This window comes from Thermobia domestica, chromosome 5, assembly GCF_964235325.1.
Source record: "Thermobia domestica chromosome 5, izTheDome1.hap1.1, whole genome shotgun sequence".
In the NCBI taxonomy this organism is placed as follows: domain Eukaryota; kingdom Metazoa; phylum Arthropoda; class Insecta; order Zygentoma; family Lepismatidae; genus Thermobia; species Thermobia domestica.
Window position 1 is genome coordinate 171,388,441 of NC_137458.1, and position 27,066 is coordinate 171,415,506.

The window sequence follows — 27,066 nt, forward strand, 5'->3', positions numbered from 1 at the left end:
GTCACTAAATGACACTCGGCGCCTCTGCTGCTTACTGCACTGTCGTGTAACCAATTGTCTATCCTTCCATGTAGTAGTTATTCTGCAAATTTGGATTTCCTTCGATGTCTCCTTCTTGGTGTTGCATTTTAAATGACGAGCAGTGTAACTATATATTGCCTGAGATATCCGTATCTGATCCTTCCGAGTGCGTTTGAGTATAAGATTGAAAATATTTTACATTGTATTTACAATGTAAGAAGTTGCACATCCATTTGTCCTTGTTATATGCAGTTAGTATAACTTCATTATCCACATTCACCAGTGACGGCAAACTGATAAGTATGAAGATATGATTGCAACTGACAACTACAGGCACAATAAAACATTTACACAAATGACAGTGAAAACAGAGAAAGAGAACGTGAATATTGTGGTAGCTGTAAATGTAAGTATAAAACTAGAAGCCAAAAGTAACTATTTTACATCTTTCATGTGGAATTCAGCTAACATTAAACTGACATGAAAGGACAAAAGTAGTAGAATATACTGAAACTTTTTATCACTAAACATGAACTGGGGAGTGCAACAAGCGCCCCGGAAGAGAAGCGCCAGTAGTTTCTTTGAAGGGAAAAATCAAAATGTGATTGAGGGAGAAAATTCCCTCAATTCTCTGGCAATTCGCAAATTGTCTACAACTATTTTGTTGGATTTCTCACCCATCTCCTTTAGTCTACAGTTAGTCCTTTAGACTACCCATGTAGCATTACACGAAAGATTTCATTTAATTTAATTTCTGGAAGGCAAATATAAAGATAACCCAGAAAGTTCTGTCGGTTTTCACCACCAATTTCGAACACCGATATGTCACCTAAGACGTATCTAGAAGATCAAAAATAGTCCCCATCAGCATCGACGACTCTGTGCCAACGTTCTGGAAGGCCATGGATTTCATCGTGGTAGAACATGGTGGGTTGTGAAGGGAAGAAGATATCAAATGCATTTTGCACCACTACTAGGGATTTGAACTGGCGTCCTCTAAGGTGATTGTCCAAGTAATGGAACAGATGATAATCGGACGGTGCAATGTCCGGGAAGTATGGTGGATACAATAGTGTTTTCCATCCAAGGCGTAGAAAGGTGTCCCGAGACATCCTAGCCACCTAGGGCTTAGCGTTGTCCTGTAACAGAAGGAACCGTTTGCGATTCTGAAGTGCTGGCTCCAAAGTTTTGAGTTTTTATTGAACACGGCTCAACTGCTGACAGCACACAGTTGCATTGATACTCTGACCTGCTTGAAGCCGTTGTTAATGCACAATGCCGCGAGCAGTCCACCAAACCCACAGGAGGACGTTTGGTGCAGTGTTGGTTTCGGATGTTTTGGGACCGGTTCATGGGATGATAACCAATGATGACGACGCCGTGGAGCTTCGTACAGTACCCACTTATCACATGAGAACACCCTGTCTAGAAATGGCTCCTTCCTCAGAAGAGACATGAAAAGGAAAAAGAAAGGGAAAAGAAAGCTCCGTAACAAAAGAAGGGTAGGAAACCCTGTATCGTGCAAATGAGATGCATGGAGTAAGTCGTGAGTGGGAACCCTTCACCCCTGGTGGGAGAATATTCATGAAGCTATCAGCTTATGTCTAATTATATATATATATAATTCATTTCTTACTTTCGAAACTACAAGGTTCAACCAAAACTGAAAAAAAACTTTTATATCGGACTTCCGAAGAAAAATAAAATAAAATAAATACATGACCGTGTTTATTATATATGGAATTCCCAGTCACGGCCCCCTTTTCAGTTTTATTAAAATAGAAGAAGAAGTAGAGAAGAGGAAGTTGGGATAGGAAGAGAGAAAAAAGAGGGAAAGTAAGAAGATGAGGAAAGAGGGAAACTGTTATTGGATATTTTTTTAGAAATATGGTAAAGGAAAGTGAATAATTCTCGAATTGGGATCATTTCCAATAGATATTGGGTGAATATTTGGTATTAAGGTGATCAAAGGTAGACACATGTTAACCCATACCTCCCAGACCGAGATCCATTTAACCCCAACTACCGAATTATCCCAATCTAGCTCTGAGATAGATGAGAAAGTTTATTTTAACAGTTTATTCAATATTTCAGAAAGTTCTCGACTAGTATCCAATACTTGAAGGATAAAAGATGAATTTGTTGGCATGCTAGAATTGAAAACAGAAAAAGAAAAAAAATCAGAGTTACACATATATTTGTCGAAGATTTTGACTCTCAAAGTTCTCCCATGATGATCATTCGTTCAGGCTATTTCCGTCCTTTTTGCTTCATTTATAGAGCCAACTTAAATTGAGTTAGTATTGACTTTCAACGACTTTAACTGCCAACTACCATTAATTATAGTAAGTCACACATATATGTGAAAGAATTGGTGCACTTAATACTAAACCTACATTTCACTTACACTCACATTCATACAGGACAATGTATACTTCAGGTTGCATTTAGTTGAATTAAACTAACCTAATTACATTTCTATAGACATTTATTGCATTTCAAGAAAACTTAATTCGACAGCATAGGAGAAATTTCGATACATGAAAAGAAAATAATACTAGTAATAACAATATGGTTTATAGACATGCATAGAAATTTGTTACTTTTCAACATCTAATAACACATTTCTCTTTGTAGATATATTAAAAGTTGGATTACGTTAAAAAAATCGACAAAACGAAAGACGAAGAGAAAAAAAATCAAAGGTCAACATTGATCATATTTAAGATTCAGTATAAAGAATATATATCAATATGAAAGAGGAAAGGAAGAAATATATAATTGGTTAATCATTTTTTTAAAAAAAGCACTTTGGTAGCATTTTTATTGAGTCTCTGTCCCAAGAGGAGAAATTTCGACAATTTTATGAGTCCTTTTCTCACGTCGATAATAACTCCTTTATCAACACTCTTTATGCACTAGGATTGGTGTCCATGAGAGTATTTAATCATTTGTCCTAACTACAGACGAAAGAAATAGTTTCATCACATTATATATATTTTTCAGTTCGTCACTTGACGCACTTGGTATAAAAATTCAAAATTTATTAAGATTTAAAACAAATATCGAATCCAGTCTCAGACATTGGGAACATATTTCCATAATACTATATGATATCTCAATGGAGTTAGTTCTCTGGACCTATCTAGGTCCTGTATTCACATTACTATATTATTAACCAAAATCAGTTCATCGAATTTTTTCTTGGTCTAGATCGTGTAGTCAAAAGATTCTAGTCACTGAACTGACAAACGACAAATAGTTATGTTTCCGGTAGTAGGGGAAGGATTTGGAGCACACTGATTCATAATTCACTGATTTCGTTATGGTTTCACAAAAATAACTTTGAATACGGATTAGTGTTATTTTTACGACTTGCTACTTGTTCTATTTACATGTAATATTTAACATAGTATTAAACTTTAATAGTCACGAACATTAATAACAACTCAGTAAGGTGTCATTTATCACAAATTACGCGGTAATACTTTACAAACACAAATAATTGGTCAAATATCGGGTGTCAAAATCTATGGCAACCTAAAACAACCAGGGTAAATACCGAGCCCTTTACAAACATATTCGCTCATAAATATATATGTTCATATTACTCAATATAATACATTTTATTCTAATATCAATCTTAGTATTTCATCGACACTTAATTTTCTACATAATCTTTTCATATTCAACAAGTATTCACATTTTCTTGGCTCAAAACAAAACAAAACCCTGACTAACAAAATTCTTTTTCTTTTAATAAGGTTGCAACATTGAAATATATGTATGTAAACCCGATAATCAATAAAATTTCAATTTTATTAAGATCCGCGTATAGAGAAATGGTTGATATTATTTAATAAGTCGACACAAAAGTGGAAATACAGCAAATAGAGCAGGCACGTAAGTTTCCAAATTATGTAAGCATACATATATAAATGTGTATACAGAGAAAGAAAAAAAATTAAGATTATTTGAAATTAGTGGGCCCAAACTACTAATACATATACACCATATAACCAATCAATAGAAAGAAAAAACCAGAAGTCAGTAATCAATGGGTATAGTTTGTACGATCGATGAATAATAATCAAGCTTCTGAGTATCTGAAATCGTAGTGTACCTTCTCGTCAGTCCCTCCCATGGTGGATTGAGTATCATGAAAAATGGTCCTCAGTTGTTCTGAAATACCGGGAATACCTCCACGAATTATATCCCTCGATGTCTCAGTAAGTACATACGATCGAAATAAGTGATATGAACATTGTATGTTTTCATGAGTTTCAGAACCGAGGGGGGAAGGTTGAAATTTTTAAAAAAAACTTTAGAGTAGGAGTAGAAGAAAGAATAGGTAAAAAGAGAGGAGACATAACACTACAACTACGAAAGATAAGTGGTCGAATTTATGTATACAACATACTATAACCAAATATTTTCTTTTATTTCTGCCAAAAGGGGTTCGGATTACCAAATAAATAGCCGAAAAACAAATATCTTCAACGACGAGATGAGTCTGTGCCCTCGATGGGATTTCCGGAAAGACAAAGGCTTTAGGGAAATCCCACCACTCACCGTAAAGACCCCGGAATCCACCGGAAGGTTAGAGAAGGCTCTAATTTAGAATTTCAAAAAAGAAAAAATCATCCGACCGCTCACAAACTAAGAAAGTCCAAATTAGTAATGAAACTAGAGTAAAATAATAGCTAAGATATCCCTAACTAGTAATTTGCCAAAATAAGAAAAAATTAAATAAACTGAATTTTGGATCGGTGATTTCAGTGACCAAACATCACCGATGGCTACCCTGCGCAGACATGCCAAGGTCTGGGACGTCGTTAATTTCCATCATCTAATTAAACTAAGAAAAGAAACGAAAATGCTTAAGAGGGCCAGGGGTCGACATCCGGGTACGCAATGGACATAAATATTAACTTAGTAGCGGTTGATTTAATCGGATAGCCCGATCTGAGCTGTTAGCTATATGAACACTGTACGGTAAATAATGTAAGCAACGGAGGAAAAAAAATCTCGGAAAGTCAATGAATGTTAAAGGTACAAATGACCAAACCTGTACTTTCCGATGATTCCAGGATATAGCAGTTATTTTTCTTAATTATCATTTCTGTCAACCTTTAAAAGTAATTTGCACATAATGTTACCCTATCTGATGAAAGACTTAAGAACCGGGGCTGTTAGTATGAGGTACTTAAATGCGAAGTAACATACAATTCCCAACTACACATTACTATCCAATAGCAAACTCGGTTGGATGAATGTATTGGTGTAGAAGTCAAAATCCGAGAGATTTTCAGTAAACATATTCATATTCTCCATATATATATACATTCTGCCTATCCATTTAAATATAGGTGTTATATCATCTCATTCATTTCATATTATAATCGTATTATTATTATATCCTTGCATTTATTCATTATTTACTCATTTCCACGCGAAGTAATATTTTACAGACACTCTAATACATACATTTACAAGGAGGCCATATACATATTACATTATGCACTAATAAATCTATAATTATCACAATCCGTCACGCTTAAACTACTACACGATAACATTCATCGAACCACGGACTCTGTTCCGAAGCACCCAAATTATATTTACCTCGCAGTTTTGAAAAAAATCCATATGTGTATTCACTGAGAGTTAAATTGTCAACGATTATTTTATTTCTGATTTGCTGATAAAACTAAAGCAACAATAGAATTTTTCTACAGCCACGGGATAAAAGAATTTAATATTACATTTTGAAACAAACAATAACATCATGTGGGCTTTACTTCTATTCAGAAAATAGGCATTCTTAATTTCAGTGGATATTTCGGTTTCTAATTGAGGTAGCAAGCTGTAATTTTCAGAACGGTAAGATCTCATGCTATTTTATATGAATGTATACTCATTCGAACCGCAAACCATGTCCACGGGATGTAATTTAAGAAGAAGGGGCTAAAATCAAACAATCTAAATCACTAACTCGTGCAATGACGTAATGTCAACAAACAATTGATTACCGAAAACGGACACGATGCCGCTGTAGTAAGGAATAATCTACTGTGTACTAAAATATACCCCTTACACTTGATAATCAAATCTATAATATTTATTCTGGTTCAGTATGCTTCGAGTTAGACAAATGGTACTAAATTAACGCATATTTATACACTGTCCTAACCGAAAATTCACGCACTCACACAAAACTACTAACTACACATAACAATATATATACTAAACTACTAAACCAAAAAAGCACCATTTAATTACATGCATATTAGAGGCAAGTACCTGATATATTAAACTTAAAACACATTACTCCCTTGTCGGTATATGAAATTGGCTCTATTGAATTTTAGGGGGGCAAAATGAGAAGGGTAACCCTAGGTCCAATTGACCTGACCAATTACTTAAAACATGTTTACTAGAATTTGAAGCCCTGGGGGCACCTTAACAAAATTTATTGAGGGACCTTTCCCCTGAGAGGGGAAAAGGTCCTAATACAAACAATAACTAACCCATTCCCCCGCTAGAACTGGTTCAATTCGGAAAATGAATAGGAGCCCTTTTAGTTAAATTAAGCTGCCATTCTGATGATTAATATTACAACTATGAACACCTGCGAGATACATGCAGTTACTGAATAATTTAAAAAATCATATTTACCAGATATACTAACAAAATGCACAAAACAGGTCGTATTGTCGCTAATCCCTAACTGAATTTGAAAAGATCCAGAAAAAAAAAATCACTCGTCCTGTAAACACAAATCCGGAATTTCACTGAATGCCGCTTCTTTACCAAAAATTGTAGATTGTTCTGGGCTCCTAAACCGTTGGCAGTCTTTAACTATTAAATTACATTAAATTTTACCTTGATTTTTCTTAGAAATTCGAGTCCTTCTCAAAAAATATGCGGAACGAAAATCACAAGCTGCGCCTACTAATGTGTTTACGGTGATAATGATAACATTGCGCCGAAAACGACAGAGATAGGAGGATTCCTCCAATCAGGGCGAAATCTTTCAGCCGCGGAAATTACAAAACAAATAGAAATTGGTGAAATCCAGATATAACCGGATCTGAAAGTGACTATGGACTAGTGAGAGGGGGTGAGGGAAGATTTAGTTACCTGGCCAAATTCTACATTGGTCTGAAATTAAGAAAATTTATATCCAATGGCGGAACTATGTTTCGGTATGACGTCAGAATGGTAAACCTTGTAACTATTCAACTTGTATATGCGAAAATGGGATTTACAATTAATCAAAATATAAATAAATATGTTATTCAGTGAAAATATGATTCCTAATGAGACCTTTCGATTCATTACATTTAATTTGAAGTAAAGAGAATAAATAAATCGTGTAATTAAACCGAAATCGGATTTTAAAAAATTACTAGGTACAGGGTGAGTAAAAAAAATTTGCCATTACTCTCAACTGTAATAGTACATTACAGATAGCAAAGAAACACAGGTGTCAACTTGCGTTGCCTTCTGGTCGGAGTCGGATCATGTGGGACCCATCGACCAACTTGTACAGCTTCCCAAGTTGATGCAAGTGCTGCCGAATGGTTTCTCTACTCACACTAAATTGTAGTCCCATTTGCTCACATGTCTAGCCACTGTTTCCCTCAATTGTTACCTGAAGATCTTCATTTTGTACATGTGTTTTTCCTCCGGCACGTGGTGCGTCTTCGAGTGTTTCGTCACCATTTTTAAGCTCCTTAAACCACCGCTGTACTGTCCGCATATTTACGACATCTTCACAAAAGGCCTGCTATATCTTCTGCCCCGCTGCAGCGGCATTTGACCCCAGTTTGAACTCGTACAGCATACATGCCCTTATGACGCTCTGTGGAGGTCCCATGTTTGGTCAGTCCTTACGCAAGTCCCGGTGTAACTGAACTGCCACAACCAGGTAGTATGTTGGATATATCCACACGAACAACTTACCTTTGCCTTATCTCCATTCACATTCAACTCACGGTGTGATGGCCAATTGAACACAAACCTCCACAAAAAGTTACAGAACTTTCTTAATGACCAAATAGAACACCTGTGGACACCTGTAAAATTCTGGCATTGCCTATGATATCGCTTGCCAATTCGAAGAGTTGGCAACTCGTCTTGATACTGAATGCCAATTAGTTTGCGCTTCTTAAAAAGAGGATATACTATTCTGTCTTTATAAGGTTCTTTTGTTGGGTAACCTTATTAAATTTACCAATGAATAGGAAATTAGTAGATAAAACACCGGAAGAGACAACTTTGTGTTTTATTTCCTCCTAGATTCAAAGAGTGTGACGAGGTTTCTGTCTTTAGATTAACACTCTCAAGGTCAAGGATAAAATTAAAGGCAGAAAAATTCTTAACATTTAATCTCTTCTAATTTTGTTCCTTTAACGCAACCTCAACTTAGGAAAATATACATTTTAATTTTATTTTCATGTGAATAGTCTGAATTTCTTGTACTTCGACGCATTGCCTTATAAGGACTAGATATTGTTGCAGCAAAGGCAATAGAATCCACAACCGCATTGTAGGTTATAGCAAGTTCATGTCAGGATGTGAGGATATGCTTTGACGTCTGTACGAGGTAAATTTAAGATAGGAAACAATGCTGTCTTCCTTTTTAGAATCAATAAACTGATGGTCAAGAGAGCAGCCAGAATATTAAATCAAAGTTCCCATTAGCAAATTATTTAAGTTCATTACAAAAAAAAAAAAAAAAAAAAAAAAAAGGAGATCGGTGAGAAAGTGTTTACAGTAGAGAAAATGAAATATTCGAGTTTACATCCCACGATTATGCCGGCTAGGCTAAAGGAGACGGTGATAATGAGAAAAAAATGAAATGGTGGAATGAATAAAGTGTGAGGAAACGGGAGAATCCCGAGAAAACGGTATTTGGTCACCACAAAGTTCACTTGGCGCGAGCTGATATCGAACCAGGGACCTCATGCACCAGAGGTGAACGCTCTACCACTGAGCCACCGCGGCCCCTCGTTTACGGTAGAGAGTAGGATATGAAATGAAAATTAGGGCCTTTTCTGTTATAGAGCAACATGGTGTGTATACATACTTTTTCTAAACAGGAAAACTAACTTATGTTGGTTACATACATCTCGTATGTTATGTTAGGACCATGAACTGCAATAACAATATATATATATATATATATATATATATATATATATATATAGAGAGAGAGAGAGAGAGAGAGAGAGAGAGACATAGTTAGTGGCTGAATAGTAAACTTGGGGGCGCGATGGCTCAGTGGTAGAGCGTTCACCTCCGGTGCTTGGGGTCCCTGGTTCGATCCCAGCTCATGCCGTGTGGACTTTGTGGTGGACAAGCACCGTGCTCGTAGGTTTTCTCGGGGCTCTCCCGTTTCCTCCCACTTTCTTCATTCAACCATTTCACTCATCTCTCATCATCACCGTCTCCTTTAGCCTAACCGGCATAACGGTGGGACGTAAAACTTAAAGATTTCATTTCATTTTTGTGAATAGTAAACCGTTCATATCTGGTTGGAGGGATCCCTGGTTTGATTCCAGGTCATGAAAGTTTGTTGTTTACAACTCGTATCAGTGTGTTTTCTCGAGTTTCTTCCATTTTTTAGTATATTCTCTTTCTATAAATTATTTGATAATAATTCACTTTCATTAACCATCCGTCTCCTATAGCCTACAAGACATGAACATGGTATACAAAACTACAGATTTTCCGAATGATGTCTAGCAAATAAGAAAAAAAATGTTAGAAGTATTTCGGTTTGCATCGTGTTGTATTTATGTTCTCTCTTTCTGATACATATTGTTCATAGAACGAACGTATGAATTGGACACGTCAGAACGAAAATATAGTATTGTGTATTAAATTTCTTACGTACGCTTGGAACAATGCTTAAAAATATAGGAAGTTCAGAAAGTTTTTAAATACATTTTTTTTTATATTAAGTGCTTGAATGTTATCTGTGAAGTGTTATCAAAACATAAACTAATATTTTCTTTGAATTCCGGAATACTGTGAAGAAGAGTAATGTAGGTAGAGTCCTTAACATAAGCCCACAAAAAGAAGTCTAAAGGATATAAATCGGGAGATCGCGGTGCCCTTAATTCCTTCGAGATCAGTCGTCTTGGAAAACACGCTTCCAAGTAACGCATTGTGTTCGCAGTTGTGTGAGCTGTGGCATTACTCTGTTGCATTCTTGTGTGTTTCAACCTCTCAGCTAACAATAGCGTAAGAAATTCTCTAACCACTGTCACATACCGTTTACAGGTCACTGTACGTTCAAAGAATATCATGAACACGAGACTATGTAATATGGCACACCACATACACATTTCCTGTGAATGCAGGGGCCTCATTGGCCGAAAATGAAACATATACATCTCATAAAATGATACGTATAAATGGGAAGTATCTGATTTATCTGGGTTTCGGTGATGACGTTCTCATTGTGAACAACAACAGAGGTTTGCCGCATATGACAGTTTGAGGGACAAGGAAGTCGGTTTTAAAATGAATATGTAAAATACGAAATTGATGGTCAAAATAACATCTGTGCCAGCAAATGAAGCTTTGAAGTTGAAAATACAGAATTAGAAGTGAATACTTAAACCTGTCTGAGACAGGAGATGTACACGGGGTGGGGCACATTCGGATGGAACAGCTTCATGTTGAAAACCAAACACTACTGGATTTAAAGCGTAAAATTTTAAATGGATGTGTTCTACCAGTTTCGACAGATGGATTAGAGACGTGGAAAGTAATAAAATTAGACCCTCACCGTCTCCATACTACAGAACTAAGAATTGAGAGATAATGATAGTAATCGTCCACAAAAGGCAACGTAAAATTAATGATCTGTTTGAGTGACAGATAAAATGATTGGTTATATAAACTATCAAGCCGATTTTAGTCTACTCTTAATGAGGTTCTGAAAAGCCCTATGCACAATTAATGCCTGGAAATTATTAATACAATAGATAATACTAACAAATATAACGTCTTTCTGTCACGAAACGAAAAATTCAGAAATGAAAACTTCAATAAGGTCTCATAAACTCGTCAACAATGTAACTTTTTAATGATTGAATTAAAAATTAAATAAACTATAGAGAGGGAGCAAATTTAGAGATACAGAAGGAATTGCGATTTCACATCAGAACATTAACAATGGGAATCAGGTGTAAAAGTAAGGAAGAACGCGGGAGGATGTCGTTACCTCATTTCCAAAAAAATATCTATGGCGTCCCCCTACTTCCTAAAAAATACAATTACAATTTGCAAAGATACGCACGGGTGACAGCGTGACATCATGTGTTCCCTACCTTTTCAGATCCACTTTTACCCCTGGTGGGAATTCAAAATGGATATTTCACAACAAAATGGGAGAATCTACATGTAAAACTTCATATTTCGCTGGTTGGAATGAGTCCAGAAAACTGATGGGTTGTAGGTGTAAGATGGGACTTCTAGGAAGAGCGATCGATGGAACCTTCATCTACGACCTCTTCTCTTGTAAGTCAACCCTACTTCCTAAACGGACTTAGGGATGACTTGGATATAAAATGCGTTTAGCAAGTATCGCAGAATTCTGAAATATGTATATTTATGTATATATTGGTCATACTATGTTTTATCAGTAAATTCTTAAAGTGTTTGTACTATTATAGGTGCCACAATGTTCAAATCATGCAGATTTATTTCCCGTCTTTCAGTAAGAGAACTATGAAAGGACATTTTCTGCATTATGTTTATTAGGGATTTTAATTCATTGAGAGGGCCCTTCGTGATGTCCATCTAGAATTCCCTCGTGGCTAATGGATAGAGTAAGCGCCTTTACCGCTAGAGACTCGAGTTCGATTTCATTCGGAAGCTCATGTAGTACGGATTCCACGTTAAGCTGTAAGTCCACGTCTCGTAAAGCCTCGTTGCTGAAAGGGGTGTTAAAATTAAACCAGATCCAAACAAAGAATGCCTATTTTCATATTTGCTACATGTATTTATCATTGTAGAGTGTTATCAATTCCATGTAAGAATTCAGAGCACAATATTCTGGTTTCCTTTTTCATTGATCAGCTCTGCATCTGTATAATTACTAACAGACTAAGAAGTTAAAGTAAGCGAAGTTCCGCTGGGAGGTTCCCTACTACTTTAAGAATTCTTTGTTAACTAATTAACTGAAACAAAAATCAGAACTTAGTAAAATGCTTTTCCTCTCTTGTTTTCAACACAAAATTTAATGCACAAGCCACACCAACGTCGGATGGCATAACAAGTTACGTATTTTTAAAGTCGATCTTTTGCAAAGGATGTTTCCAGATTTCAAGGTCAGTTGCATGAAATGAGCGTAACAGAACCCCAAAAGAAATTGACTTTTGTTATTTTTTTTCTTTCTTCGTTCTGTTTTTTCTTCCTTTGCCCTGCTGTGAATCTTTTGGTTGTTCTTGCGACCGTCTTGCTTCACGGGAGCTTTATTTTGTAAAACGTACTGAAGTATATAAATAAAAGGTAACTTGCCTCGGGATATATCAATAGTGCTCAGCCACTCTACGGTGCACTGCTCTGTAGGTTCAGTTGATGCGAAGTTTATTATATAATAACTAGAACCTACAAAGATACAATTTTAAAATGCGTGAGTCAAATATTGTGTTGACTTTTGCTATTGCGTTAATCTTACCTTCTTTGTCACATACGCATTTTTATTACGAACATCCGGATGATTATTATTATTACTATCGTTACCTTAACTCCAGACATTATTACTGGGATAAATATGGACCATATTATTATGATTTAGATGGATATAAACATTACGTTAATCCGTATGTAGATTGGAGGTATACTGATCCAGGAACTTTTCTCAGGTTTCTTGATACGCCGTTAAGTCGTGCCAGTGAACTGAATTACAAACACAGTGGTAACTTGATGCCTTCAAGGGTTAGACATGGAGAAGGGCACTATCGAATTACCGGTCGTGACGCCGAACTCTACTGTGAATTTCCAACTGGCGAAGATATTATATCGGTAAGTATAGTTTCTTGATTCCTTCATTTGAATTATAAAATACAAGCAACACACCACATGATTCATTTATATTTTCACGCTAAATAATAATAATATAGTCGGAAAATTTATTTTTGGCAGTCGGACTCTTCAATAATCTCTTAAAAAGGAAGTATTTTATTATTCCTTTGCTGGATTACTTTTTAGTAAAATTTAGAGAAGATTCTAAATAGTTCCCGTGTATTTTCTTTTAATTTTAAGAATAACAATGAACTAAAGGTTAACATTGATAATCCTAAAAGAAAGAGACCTTTGGATAAACCAAGAAGAACATCGGAGGATAATACGAATACGATAGTCCAGGAAATAATAATCGACTTGACTAGATTAGTTTGACCCAAAGGGAAGCTTTAATTTCTCCAGCAATGTGCTCTTCGTCTTTTAGATTTCCGAACTAGATAATAAGTCTCGAAAATCTTATAGAACGACTATGTCCTTCTGTCTCTCCATCTGACGTAGGCTTCAGAGCGAAAACTAAGAAATATCGAGAAGCGGGGGTTTGTAATCGATTCAGCATCCCAAGGTAGGTTCGATCTTCTCCATGAACCCTTTAATCAAACCTGAAGTGATTAAAATTATCCATTTTCAGCTTCAAGGTTTGTCGTCATAGAAAGAAAACGGTAACATTTATCGAGAAGAGTTCTTTTGCAAACGATTCAGTCTCAAGATAATATATCATGACTACCTGCAACCAGGGTTGGGTAATTACGCGTAAAAAAAAAGGTTTTCTACGTGACGTGTAAAATACGCGTAAAAACGCGTAATTTACGTAAAATACGTAAAGTACGTAAAAAATTAGAAACAGGTCTACAAATTAAAAGGAAACGTTCTGCGCGCTGAGCTTTAAAAAAAATTCTTCCTTAAATTGTATGGAATCTAGAAGGATTTTGCAAAACTTAATCCGTAAGCATAAACTGGAAATTTTGTATTGGCTTTGTAAAGTAGCATTGTATAATACGGTTTGCATGCGTGACTGTTCAAAACCCATTTTATCATGTTTCATGTTTTAAACCCTCTGCAATCGAGAAAAATTTTATGCCAGAGAAGCCATGGAAAAAACTATTGTGCAATATAACAACAATGGTAAGCCTTCGTGGTCTCCATTTGTGACGACTTTCTGCAATGTCTGAGAAAAGCATCACGAACAAGTAGAGGAGTTTCTGTTGGAAAACCTCGGCCCTTCAGGAATAACTAGCTACCAGCAATATCGGGGAAAATGTGGAAATTTTGAAGAACTTATGAAGAAGGGAATTACAACACCACGCACATTCTGGTATTTCGCTACTCGGCAACATAAAGAGTTGTCGGAATTTGCTATGAAGTTACTGAACATCCTAGCATATTCAGCGCAAATTGAAAGACTTTCTCAAATTGGTCCTTTGTCCATGTCACAAGAAACCGGCTCAGCTTCGAACGTTCGAAGAAACTACTTCAAACATACTACACTCTCAAATTACAAGACCACTCAAGTTATGAATATTAGTGTGATTAAGAGTATTGTGTTCGAATTATACTAAACTATAATGGAAATGGCATGTAACATTTTTTTTTTTTTTTTAGAATTAAAATAATGGCTAAGTTTCAAATGAAATGATATACGCAGTTTTATTAGAACCAAGTAAAATATATTCAGTATTCGAACTAGGAAGAAAGACAAATTATTTCTTTCAAAAAAAGAAAAAACGAAGAAACAAGTAGTTCAATATTCTGTTGAATATTTTCTTCAGTTTCGTCTATTTATTATGAGCATGAAAAATGTCTACATTAAATGTTCAAATGATAGACAAGTGTTAAGGGAAGTAATATATTTAGTGTTGTTGTTGGACTTGAAAGAAAAGAGCAAAATAAATGAGTTCATTCCGAAAAATTTAGTATAATGTTCTAATGGGTGCTTTTATATTTTTTCAGTTGTGTATGTTTAAAATGAGAATCTAATAACTAGAGACAGGATGTTTAGGCCCTAAAAACCTAGAAAATAGGCAGGCAAATAGGCACTAAAAATTTAAAAAAATAGGCAGTAAAATAGGCACTAAAATGTAGCTCGAAATAATGAATATAAATACTCAATACCATTAAAAAATATATTCAAGTCATAAATAATGCTCAAAGAATATAGAAACATACTTTTTTGTCAATATTTTGTTTTATTGTATATATAAAAACGAAGCTTGTTATGCATTCCATATATACTGGGTGAGCCTGGAAGATGTGCACATACCTCGGGAGGTGATTCGTGACATCAAAAGAATACAAAGAGTCCTCTTGCAAGTTGTGGAATTCCACGTCGTATATGAGTGACAGTGGGGGGGGGGACAATTTGGAATCGAAAATCGAATCCTGACAATTGGAGCGAGACATAAAAGTGTGAACATACTTTGGGAGGTGATTCGTGACATTCAAGAGGACTTTTTGTCTTCTTTCCAAGTCACGAATCACCTCGCAACGTGTGTGCACATCTATCTGTTCCGCTCCAATTTCAAGATTCGATTTTCGATTCAAAGTTGGCACCCCTGCTACTCGTACACGACGCGGAATTGCACATGCAACAGGACTTTTTGGTCTTCTTTTCATGTCACGAATCACCTCCCAATGTATGTGCACATCTGTCTGTTCCATTCCAATTGTCAAGATTCGATTTTCGATTCCAAGTTGGCCTCACTATCACTCGCACACGACACGGAATTCGACAAACTACAAGATGATTTTTTGTCTTCTTTTGATACCATTAATCACCTCGGAAGTATGTGCACATCATTGAAGTTCACCCTGTGTAAACACAAGCACGTGTAACGTACCACGTGCTTCTGTTTACAAACATCTAATATACGTATATATGTATGTATTATTTATGTTATATAAATTATATATTTTCCCAATGAAGGCTTATTTTGAAAAAAATGCATAGAATAGGCAACATTAGGCACTAAAGCAATTATTTAGGCAGTAAAGGTCGAAATAGGCAAAATAGGCAAAATAAAATTGGCTTAAATCGAAACTATAACCCCCTATATAAACTTTAAAACTTTATTTTTGATCATATCTTTAATATTAAAGAATAGGCATTTTGCCTAACATCCGGTCTCTACTAATAACTTTTACATCGAAAATTCAATATGTCCCAGTGCTAAGTGAAGTGGTATATATAGTATCGTTGAGACGTGGAAGAAAAACACATCAGTTTATTCTAAAATTTCATTATTTCAATATTCTGATCAGTATTTTTCGTATCAGTTATGTGTGTGTGTTAGTGTGTAATATGAAGGTGAAGTGAGCCTAACAGTCAATCTCTTTTTCTTTTCTAATAGAAGTTTCAAAGTATACTTAAATGTTTCGAGTTTTATATTGAAAGCTGCAAAGGTATAACAATAAATTGTTATAATCAAAAGGTTACTTGATACTTTCAAACATATCCGAACAAACACATATTTTTAATGTGTGTGCTTATATGTTGGGTGGTTGTGCTTGGGTGTGCGCTAATAGGTGGAAAGTGGTAGTGGGCCGGCGAGGGGCTATCCAAAATTATCTTTTATTACTATGATTTGGCATGAAATCATTACTTTTCAATATAATGTTTAGAATATAATAATGTTTTAATTCTTAAATAAGAAAACTAAGCTTATAATATAACCGACTATTCAAAATGATCTTAGTTTTAATGAAAGAAATATAGTTTTCTACGTCTGCGTAAAAAACTGGTTTTCTACATGACGTATATTACTAGTAAATTACGCGTAATTTACGTAAAATACGTAACAAGTAAATTACCTTGCCAATCCTGCCTGCAACACTAGTTAAACCGGGATTGGTTCAAATTTGTTATTACTTCTGGTTATTACAACTAGTGAGGTGGACATTTTTTCGAGCTACCCGGTGTTTGAAAAAGCAATAAAACGCATGTTGGCCAAATGATATTACTTGTGCACTCTTTGTTGATATTATTGATGTTACTGTTGTTATTTATTTTTATTGTTTTTATCCTTTTTTCTTTTTTTCCTGCTTGTTAACATTTCCCTGTGTAAAATGACACAATTATGCTGTATCTGGGAATTTGTTTAATAAATAAATAACTAAATATTGATTTCCATAGAGTTAAACCGGTAGAAGATATCAATTCACAAGAGTAGACTATTTCATCCGCTTATCTTTTATTCAGATCGGAAGTGATAAAAATTAACCACTTCCAGTTTCAACATTTAGTACCCGGCTATTGGAGCGTTTGCAAAGCGTATTTACTGCTCATGCGTACGCTTGGAATACGCTGACCATGTATTTAAATGTGGATGGCTAATCACAAACGCGAAAGCAATAAAAACGCGAAGAAAACGTCAGCTCGAGCGTAAATGGTGCGTTTCGGAACAATAGACCGCCTGCTGTTTAAAAGATGTCAAAAGGAAGGGGGGGGAAAGGAAAGAGTGTTGCCAGGCAAGGGGGATTTTAAAAAGAAACAGCTGCTTGGAAGATACTTTGTGCAGAGTATTGGATATTTGCTATTATAGACCTGGACCTGGCAAAAAGACCCAGAAACCCTGACTGACTCACAGTATGATTTATTATTACTCTGGTGACAGTAAATTTACCGAATAGCCACCTTGAACTCTTTCCCTGCGGGGAGTAACGCATTCTCAAAGGATAGGTGCTGATTGCCACGGGTGCTGACTGCCACAGCCAATTATTGGTGCTGACTGCCACGACTGTCGCTGATTGCAAATATGAAGGTGCTGACTGCCACGACGGCGTGCTGACTGCCACGAGCCTGGGAGAAACTGTATTTGGAAAGAGAGGAATTAATCCCTCATACTAAATTTATAATTATTAATTAATTTAGTAGGGATTAATTTAGTAATCATCACAGCAAATCTATGTGGTATCCTATAAGTTACAAAGTTGCTCACTAAGTGGAACGACATACACTTGAATGTTTATAAAGGGATTGTCTTTTCTGTTATATGTACAATTTGCACATTTCACTGTTTATATTAATTGTTTTATTGTATTATTTAATGGATATGATGGTCTGAAGCATTGACGGATTAAACCAATCGTCTTGGGGGGGCTCTTTATTGTGGAGTGGGATATGTTCCTCGAAATTCCCCCCCCCAAAAAAAAAAAGAAAGGTAAAACGGATTCAGGAAAAGAGGGTAAAAGATATAATTGCTACGGAATTTTCACCACAATGCCCCTCCCCCAAAACGATATTCTGTCTACAGGCCTGGTCGTGGCTATGCTTTAGTAAATATTTCGCTAGAAAAAATATCAGGTTAAAATTTTTTTAGAACGCTCATAATGTTTTTGTATTTTAGTAAAATGAATTAAACAAAAGGACAAAAGAACTTAGAAGTTACACTCAAAACAAGCTTTTCGGCGAATACCACCCAAGGCGTATCTGTCGATATAATATTGTCGCGATCTACGACAATGTCCCTATGACATTTAAAAGTGCTAGTCCCTTCAGCCGTTTTTCGCCAGAACGAGATCGTAACCACGTTTTCAGTCGGTGCAATGTGGATTAAGATCGTTCTGCACTGGCCACGCTCGAATGCAGGGTTACAAGTTGAGTTGATGTTGAGTTAAACGTTCCTTTCAGCAGCGAGGCTATATGAGACCTACTGATTAACGTGGAATCCGTACCACAGGGTTACATGTATGCGCAGCAGTTTTCGAATAGTCACGTGAAGGTCTTCGTGGGCAAGGCCTCCAACGCAGTCCGTGATAGAGTTCCACCTTCTTCTTTAATTCTCTTCCATTTAGAAGTGCAGATTGCAAATTCAGAACTAAAGAGGGAAAACAGCTTTTTTTCTTGAGTTCCGATAGTTTTGTAAAATCTTTCTGCTAGAATGCGGAAGTTGTTGCTCAGAGTTTAGTCAGTTGCGCGTGTTGGCAATAAAATGTTGATTCCGTATACATTGAAAACTTCCTTCGCAAGACGAGTTTTGAGGTCCTCTACAACCGACTCTATAAACGTAATGTAGACAGTTCTTCAGTAGTAAGATGTCGTGTCATCTGCCCTGAAGTTCGTACGATGTGTTTATCTTTGAGTGAGATGAGGAGTTTGAATCTGCACGTCGACACTAGCAGCCATTCTGGATATTGCTTCGAAAGTTGCCTTGAATTCTTCTTCGCTGTTTGAACGCTTCTTATTTAATGCTGCGATAGTGCCCTGAATGGCATCTGTGTTGCATTCATGTCTAAATTTGTCTTCTGCAAAAGTCGATTGAGGGGAGTGTTATCGTGAGAATATCCTGAAGACACGTAATAGTTACGATAAACTCGCTGTCGTGCATGGCAGAAGAAAGAGCCCATGCTTTGGCTGCTGTATCTAACTCGGACCACTTGGAATACACTGTAACGCCTCACTTATTTATTGAAATTTCACGTGAAACTGTAATACTGCGTCGTTCCGTTCAACCCATCTCGTTTCACAGAATGTCTCCAACTGGCCACTAACTGTAAGCTTAAGGACAGTATTACGTTTTGAGATGCGGTGAAAAACGCAATGATCTCTTTCGTTGTTCCCAGACAGTTCCTCACGCACTGTACTGACGACGATTTTGAAGATGGACATGTTGAGGCTGTGACTACAATATGAACAGTGCAGCGCGTTTGAAGTCTCCTTCTGGATCTTCTGCACTGCCCGGCGACTTTGAGAGGTCGTAAAGGCGCAACCATCTGTACCAATACCAACGCAGTTTATCGGGTCTATTGAGAAATCTCATAACAAAGATAGAACAATTTCTTCAATTTTTCCTCCAGTCAGTGAGAGTTCGGGCGGTTCTGCGTCTTCGGATTCCGAGCTCGAACCAATGTCCTCACCTTTCAACTCTGCTGGTGAGGATCAATGAAACCGAAGCAGTCTTCTCTTATTTCACCCATGTGTTCGTACCTTAGAATCAAAGACAGCTGAGATGTGTGCGAAACGACCATAGTCTCATCAAACATAATAGAATAAAACTTATCCTCTCGCACTCGATTGACAATTTTACAGACGTGATTTCTCATCCACAACCCTCACAGGTATTTTAAGTGGTTTTATTGGCAAAAATCGTCCTTTTGGATGCTTTCTTCCAGTGATTCTTTAAGAGATCGTCACTATAAGCCATTCTAAATTTGAGCAATTCTCGAAAATTGCCCTCGTTGAACTTAGTTTCTGCACCGTCACCATCTGAGGTCCAATTATCCGCACAAACATCATCCCTGTAGCCTTGAAAAGCAATGCCTTGCCTTCCAAGGAATATCACATTCCGCAACATTAATTTCAGTTTGTCGCGATTTTGGATGACTTGTCTTCTTGACGAGTTGATTTGATTCTCGACTGATTTCACTGGTTCCCAGTAGTTTTTCAGAAACGCTTTTCCGACCTCAAGAGCGTTAATCTGATATTGTGCCTTGTTGTGAGTTTCTAAAATACCGTAGTAAGTAGCGAATTTCTTCAAAGGTTTAGTCCCAAGAGTTTGGAGGGGCACGTTTCTTCGATAGCCTTCTCCCCCCCCAAAAAAACCGTTGCAAAATGTGAGCAGTATTTATAAAAAAGATGCCTCTCCTTATGGGAAAGAACCAGCCATGGATAGTTTTCCAGATGTTCTAGCCTCAAGTAACACCGTCCTTCTTCTTGAGATTTATCTGATATTATGACTCGAGTTATCGTTAGCGTAAACGCGTCATACCGGATAGACACTATTTTTAAATAGAATTTAAAGAATTAACCCTCTTTTGAAATAACGCAAGAACGATCCCAAACTTTCGTTCTTGTGGCGGTAAGCTACAAGTGACAGTGTGTGTAATTTTAATATTTAAGAGGGCTCTTGGGGGGGGGCAATCGCCCCCCTCGCCCCCTCCTTTAATCCGCCCCTGGTCTGAAGCCAGCTGACAAGGGAAGTTTGGGAGAAGCACTCGCCTGCAGAGAAATAGGCATGTCATTTGAAGGACTAATTCATGCTGATTACAACAGGTAATAAAGCTCCTGTACGTTGAGAACTGTTTGAGCTATTCAGCTTGGAAATTTATATGAGAAAATGAGTGGATGCACGTTTCAATGCGTTAAGTATTCTCACCCATGGCGAAGCCTGATGGTTTGAAATTGCTATTGCTTGATCACTGGGGTCCATTCACAGACAAATTGTCCATTACAGGTTGCATGACGGATGGCAAAGACCTAATGGCTGAGAAGATACCAAAGAATTGCACACGATTTGTGCAACCATTTGATATGTTTTGATTCCGATCAATCAAAGATTATAGCAGGAGATTTGTACATAATATGAATCTTTTTTATCTGGACGTTATAATGTACCAACGAAACAATCAAATAAAGTTCGTGTCCATACGAACCACTTCCGATCACCGCGATACATAGGATTGTTTCAGTTTGCGTTCTGCAAGGCAGGTTACGAACAAATTATAGGCCTATAACTTTTGAATCACTTGTCGAATATGCTTTTTGCTTTAGTTCTGCGAACTGTTCTCTTGACGGATGCAACACAATTGCACATATAAAATGTTCATGGTGCAAGGGAGTATTTTGCCTGCGTCATTTATTCATAAAACAGAAGAACAACAGTGATCAATTTTTATCTCTAACCTATGATTATTGTGAACAGTGTAATGACTAATTGTATCTAACAAACCCGTTAGTTATTGCGAAACACTTTTTTTCTGTTACTTCCGATAGCTTTCAATTCGTATGTCAATATTCGTTACTAATTATGTTGTACTTAACGCGTATAAATGTGTATATCCTCATTTTCTCATATAAACTTCCAAGTTGAATATCTCGAACCGTTCTCAACCGTACAGGAATTTAATTAGCTTGTTATAATCAGCATAAATTGGGACTTCAAATGGAATGCTTAGTTTCTCTGCAGGCGAGTGCTTTCTCCTGAACTTCCCTTGTGAGGTACAGCCAGCAGTGCTTTTTTGATGGAACTTTCAAGAGCTGCTCGAAACAATTTGCGCAGCTGTACACAGTTCATGTTGACATAGGGAGTTCAAGTAAGAATACATAAATCGTACCAATTTTGTACGCACCGCTCCCTGACAAAACTGAAAGTACACTCATGTCCAAAATTATTGTCGCATATCTATAACTGTGTTCTTGTAAGAATATAATTTGATAATTTTGCACAGTATTTTTAATACTTATATTATGTGTATAATCAGGAAATTTATATTTGTGATAAATTTCATAGGAAAAGAATTATAAATACGAAAATCATAATGAGTAAAATAAAATGTAACTAAATGGACAAGAAAATTTTATTTTCATTTTATTGTTCTTATTTACTGCTCTTTTGACATGAAATTTACCACATACTTGTCATTGCCGATTATACACATACTAACATTATAAGAAATACCGGGCGAATTCGTTATCAAATTATATTACTAGAACAACATATTTATAATCATGTGACAATAATTTTGGACATGAGTGTACATACAGAGACCTGTTTACCTTTGTTAGGTGTTGGTCTGAACAACACGATCCTAAGGATCATCTAGTTCCTTTCATGCTTCTTGGCGTCCGGTAATGTTACGTCTAGCAACTTTCTCTCAGGCTCGTGGCAGTCAGCACGCCATCGTGGCAGAAAGCACCTTGATATTGGCAATTAGCGCCAGTCGTGGCAATCAGCACCAATAATTGGCTGTGGCAGTCAGCACCTCACCTTCTCAAATAGCCATACGCTTATTGCCATGGATCGTAAATAGTAACAGATATCGAGAAGCGTTTCTTGCAAACGATTCAACGCCTCAAGAGAGTATATGATGACTAGACTACTTCCGATTTCAGTACTTATTTTCATAGAGGAAAATCAGTAAGAGATAGAGAGTAATGGCTTTCAGATATGAATTCAGCGTCCAAGGAACAGGATCCCTCTTCGATCTTTTTCCTCTATTCAAGTAGTTGTCGATGTACCACTTGAAGTTTGAAAAAAAAAAAATGAAATGAAATGTTAAAGTTTAACGTCCTATGATTATGCTCAGTAGGCTAAGGGAGACGAAGATTAAGGCAAGTGAATGATGAGGGAAGAATTGATAATGTGAGAGGAAACGGGAGTACCCAGAGAAAACCCACGAATACAATATTGTCCACCTCAACCTTACTTGGCCGAGGATCGAACCAGGGACCCCAGGCACCAGAGGTAAGCGCTCTACCACTTTTTTTTAACTTCCTGACTTATTTTCTACTTCAACCACTTTTTCAGGACTACTAGACACGACAGGGACACGAACACAGAAATATCGAGGACAGTTAAAATTCCACCCTTGTTACTACAGAGGGACTCGAACCCCCAATGGGCTTCACCTCACGATCATCAGCCTAACGCCTCAGACCGCTTGCTACACCCACCGGCATCCACTGAGCCACCGTGACCTCCTACTTGAAGTTTGAGTATTGAATTCGCATAATCTGGAAGTCTACAGTAGTTTGACACAGCGAAACGAGATTCACTTTTCATAAACATAAAATTAGCAAATGAGTTTTTTTTTTTTTTTTTTTTTTTAATGGAAGTCTATTAATACCAAAGATACCATGAAACGAAGTGGTTACTACATCGAGATATTTCTTGTTACAGAGAAAGCACACAATTCTGAAAAGAGGGTTTCGATAAAGAAAACGAGAATTTGATTCAGTGTAAAATCCACTTTGACAACTTTGACACGATATAACACTAAAGAAACAAGGACGTCTGTCAATAAATGATGTTAAATTAAGATCATTCCCAAAATATCCGTTTATATTTTATAGCTTTAATTTTGTATACTGAAATCTCTGAAGCTCAGGAGAAAATTTTCCCGTACAGGGAACGGCATATAAGGATCACACGACTTTATATGAAAAGTTTCGTATTTGTTTTTTGGGTCTGCGGCGGCTCAGTGGTAGAGCGTTCGCCTCTGATGCATGGGGTCCTTGATTCAATCCCAGCTTGCACAACTGGGCTTTGTGGTGGATAAATACGTGTGCATGAGTTTTCTTGGGGTTCTACCACTTTGTTCATTTCACAATTTCATTCATTTCTCATCATGATTGCCTCCTTTAGCCTAGCGAGCATAACCGTTGGACGTAACACTTCATTTCATTTTATTTTCTTTTTTTCATTTTTTCATTTTTTTTTTTTTTTTTTTTTTTGTTATGGTAATTTTCTTTTACCTGCCAGGCTGCATTTAGGTAATCAGTAAAACATAGCTATATCAAGATGTATACATTAGGTGGTTAGGCAACGCAAACAATGTTTGAGATACGGTGGTTGTGTAATGTATACTTGTTTGAAAGAAAATGAAAATGAAATTAAATCTTTGAGTTTTACGCTCCACGGTTACGCCGGATAGGCTAAAGGAGACGGTGATGATAAGATTTCCCGATTATACACATAGTATCAGTATTAAAAGTACTCTGCAAACTCATTGTCAAATTATATTCTTACAAGAAGACAGTTACAGATATGCAACAATCATTTTGAACATGAATGTACATAAATTGAGTCTTTAACAAACACCCAAAGAAAGAAATAACATGGTGTTAAATCCGGAGAACGAGATGGCCAGGAAAGAAGGTTGTTATCTTCTGTTGCAGCACGTTCAATCTAGCGGTGGTGAAGAACACGATTAAAAAGCTATCGTACATTCCTGTGAAAATGAGGCGGAGCACCGTGCAGTTGCAAAATGTAATCATAATTAGTGTTCAGCTGGGGTAACAACCAGGTTTTTGAATTGTCTAGAAAGGAACCACCGGTCACAGTTTCTTGTTTGAAGAAAAATTGGGCCGTGCACTTTCTCGCGGAACACCTTTCAGAAAACGTTCAATTTTGAAGTCACGCTGAAGCTTTATCTATGTTCTACGAACTGTCGACACCACCTATTTATGTTATTCTTGTGTGGTGGGTCTTTTCTAAACCGTGCAGGAAACTCACGCTGCACTGTAACCACAGATCTAGACACCTCAAAACGGAGCACACAAAAATCCTCTTTCTGTTGCGACGATATCTCGGAAACTAATGCCGCGGCCTGCAGTAAGCATGATAAACTAACTAGTATGACAACCAAACATCAGGAACACTATGAGAAACTTGGACAGTTGCCACTGCTTACGATGTAGATTTTACCCGTGTAAGGTAAGAAATAGATTTATTATTAATTTTTAAAACCGCACCATTCATTCATAAATATGTTGTATATGGGGTTAATAGATGGTTACGTGAGTGCACATGCACACATTTATTGCACTATTACAAATAGGTGTGATGTGTATCTTCTTGCTTTATTTATCCTTCATTACATAGCAAATATGCAATGGTATATCATACCTATACGTTCTTATAATTGAGGATAAAAAACATTAGAACTAGGAGACCAATCAGAGACTGAAGTAAGGGGTTTAATTATCAGGAAAGTTGATATACACCTGACTATTTCTTTCCAGTGTTAGGAACGAATAATTAACAATTGCCTGTATTTGGTCTCTGTAGTAATAATTCTAGTTCTTTACGATTCACCAAGTTGAAAATACTGCTTTTCATTTCAACCTGATTTAGTTCTGGAAATGTTAAGATGCTTTCGGCAATGTCTCCAAAAAATAATGACAATGTTTAGCAGATGTGGTCCAGCTATTTTTTCTAAAAAATGTTACAATTTTGGGAGTTTATGTTCACATTAGATTAATTTAGGTTAGTTCAGGTTAGTTTAGTTTAGGTTAGGTTAGTTTCGGTTAGGTTATGTTACTTTATATTAGATTATATTAGCGTAGGGTTCGAAAAATGATAGAATTTCGCTTATTTCTATTAATATTAGTTTGGGATAGTTCAGGTTAGTTTAAGTTAGTTTAGTTTAGGTTAGGTTAGATTTGGTTAGGTTATGTTAGATCTAAGTACTTGCATCTTTATTTCTCTGGTAAATTTTGTGTTTTTTACGTGCTCCTGGACCCCGTCTGCTAAACATTTACCAAAAATAATATCAGTTTCTTCTTTGCTGATGATGTCTCTTGATCTGACCTGGTTCTTTGTTGAATGAAGTTCATCAACGCCTCAGCCAGACATGAGGACTGGTTCTTTCTTCTCCTGGAGGACAACAAAGAAGCGACGGAAGCATCTGGTGAAACAACAGAGCAACTGGTGTTCCCCTCCAACTTCTTCATCATCATACTCTTTATAATTCAAATCATCTCCTGGAGCCAATTTACTGCTAGTCTCCCTTGTTTGCAAGAATCTTCTCAGAATTGTATTTGGTTCTCGTATCGTCACTTCTTTTAGATTTCCGAACTATGCTATGCATAAATGCCGGAAGTCTTATAGAATGGCTTTGTGCGTCCGTCCATCCCTCTGTCGACAGGTATCAGAGTAAAAATGGTAAAAGATACCGAGATGCGGTTTTTTTTTCAATTTGTACAACGTTCCAAGGATATGTCCCATCTTCTACGTTAACCCTTATTCAAACCGGAAGTGGTTCAAATCAGTCTTTTCCAGTTTAAACGTTTATCGCAATAAAACGAAGATGGTAACAGATGGCGAGAAGCTGTTCAAACGATTCAGCGTCTCAAAACAACATATCACGATAATCCACAACACTACCGAAACCTGAATTGTCCAAATTTATCATTACCTTCAGTTTCAACGTTTATCGCCATAGAACGGAAATAGTAACCGATAGGCCTAGTAAGAAGCTGCTTTTGTAAACAATTCAGCGTCTCAAGGCAACATACCGTGATTATCCACAACACTCTACCAAAACCGAAATTGGTTCAAATTTACTACCACTTCCAGTTTCAATACTGATTTCCGTAGAAGAAAAACAGTAAATGGTATTAAGATGCGGTTTTCTGCAATCGGTTGAGCGTCCCGAAAATAGGTTTCATCTTTTCCGCTAGCCCCTGTTCAAACCGAAAGTAGTTCAAATTATTCGTTTTCGGTTTTAACGTTTATCGTCATAGAACAGGATCTTTGCTTTGTATATACTTGAACACAAACAAAC

General features: G+C 36.7%; 1 protein-coding gene across 1 annotated transcript in view; it reads left to right on the forward strand.

Annotated features, from left to right (window-relative positions):
- The first annotated feature begins 12,597 nt into the window (after nt 1-12,597).
- The window catches only part of LOC145684726 (uncharacterized), a 140,583-nt gene continuing 126,114 nt past the window's right edge, over nt 12,598-27,066 (forward strand). Inside the window, exon 1 of the mRNA XM_081757099.1 lies at nt 12,598-13,068. Coding sequence (XP_081613225.1) covers nt 12,673-13,068 — 396 coding nt within the window. The 5' untranslated portion in view covers nt 12,598-12,672. The remainder of the gene's footprint in view (nt 13,069-27,066) is intronic.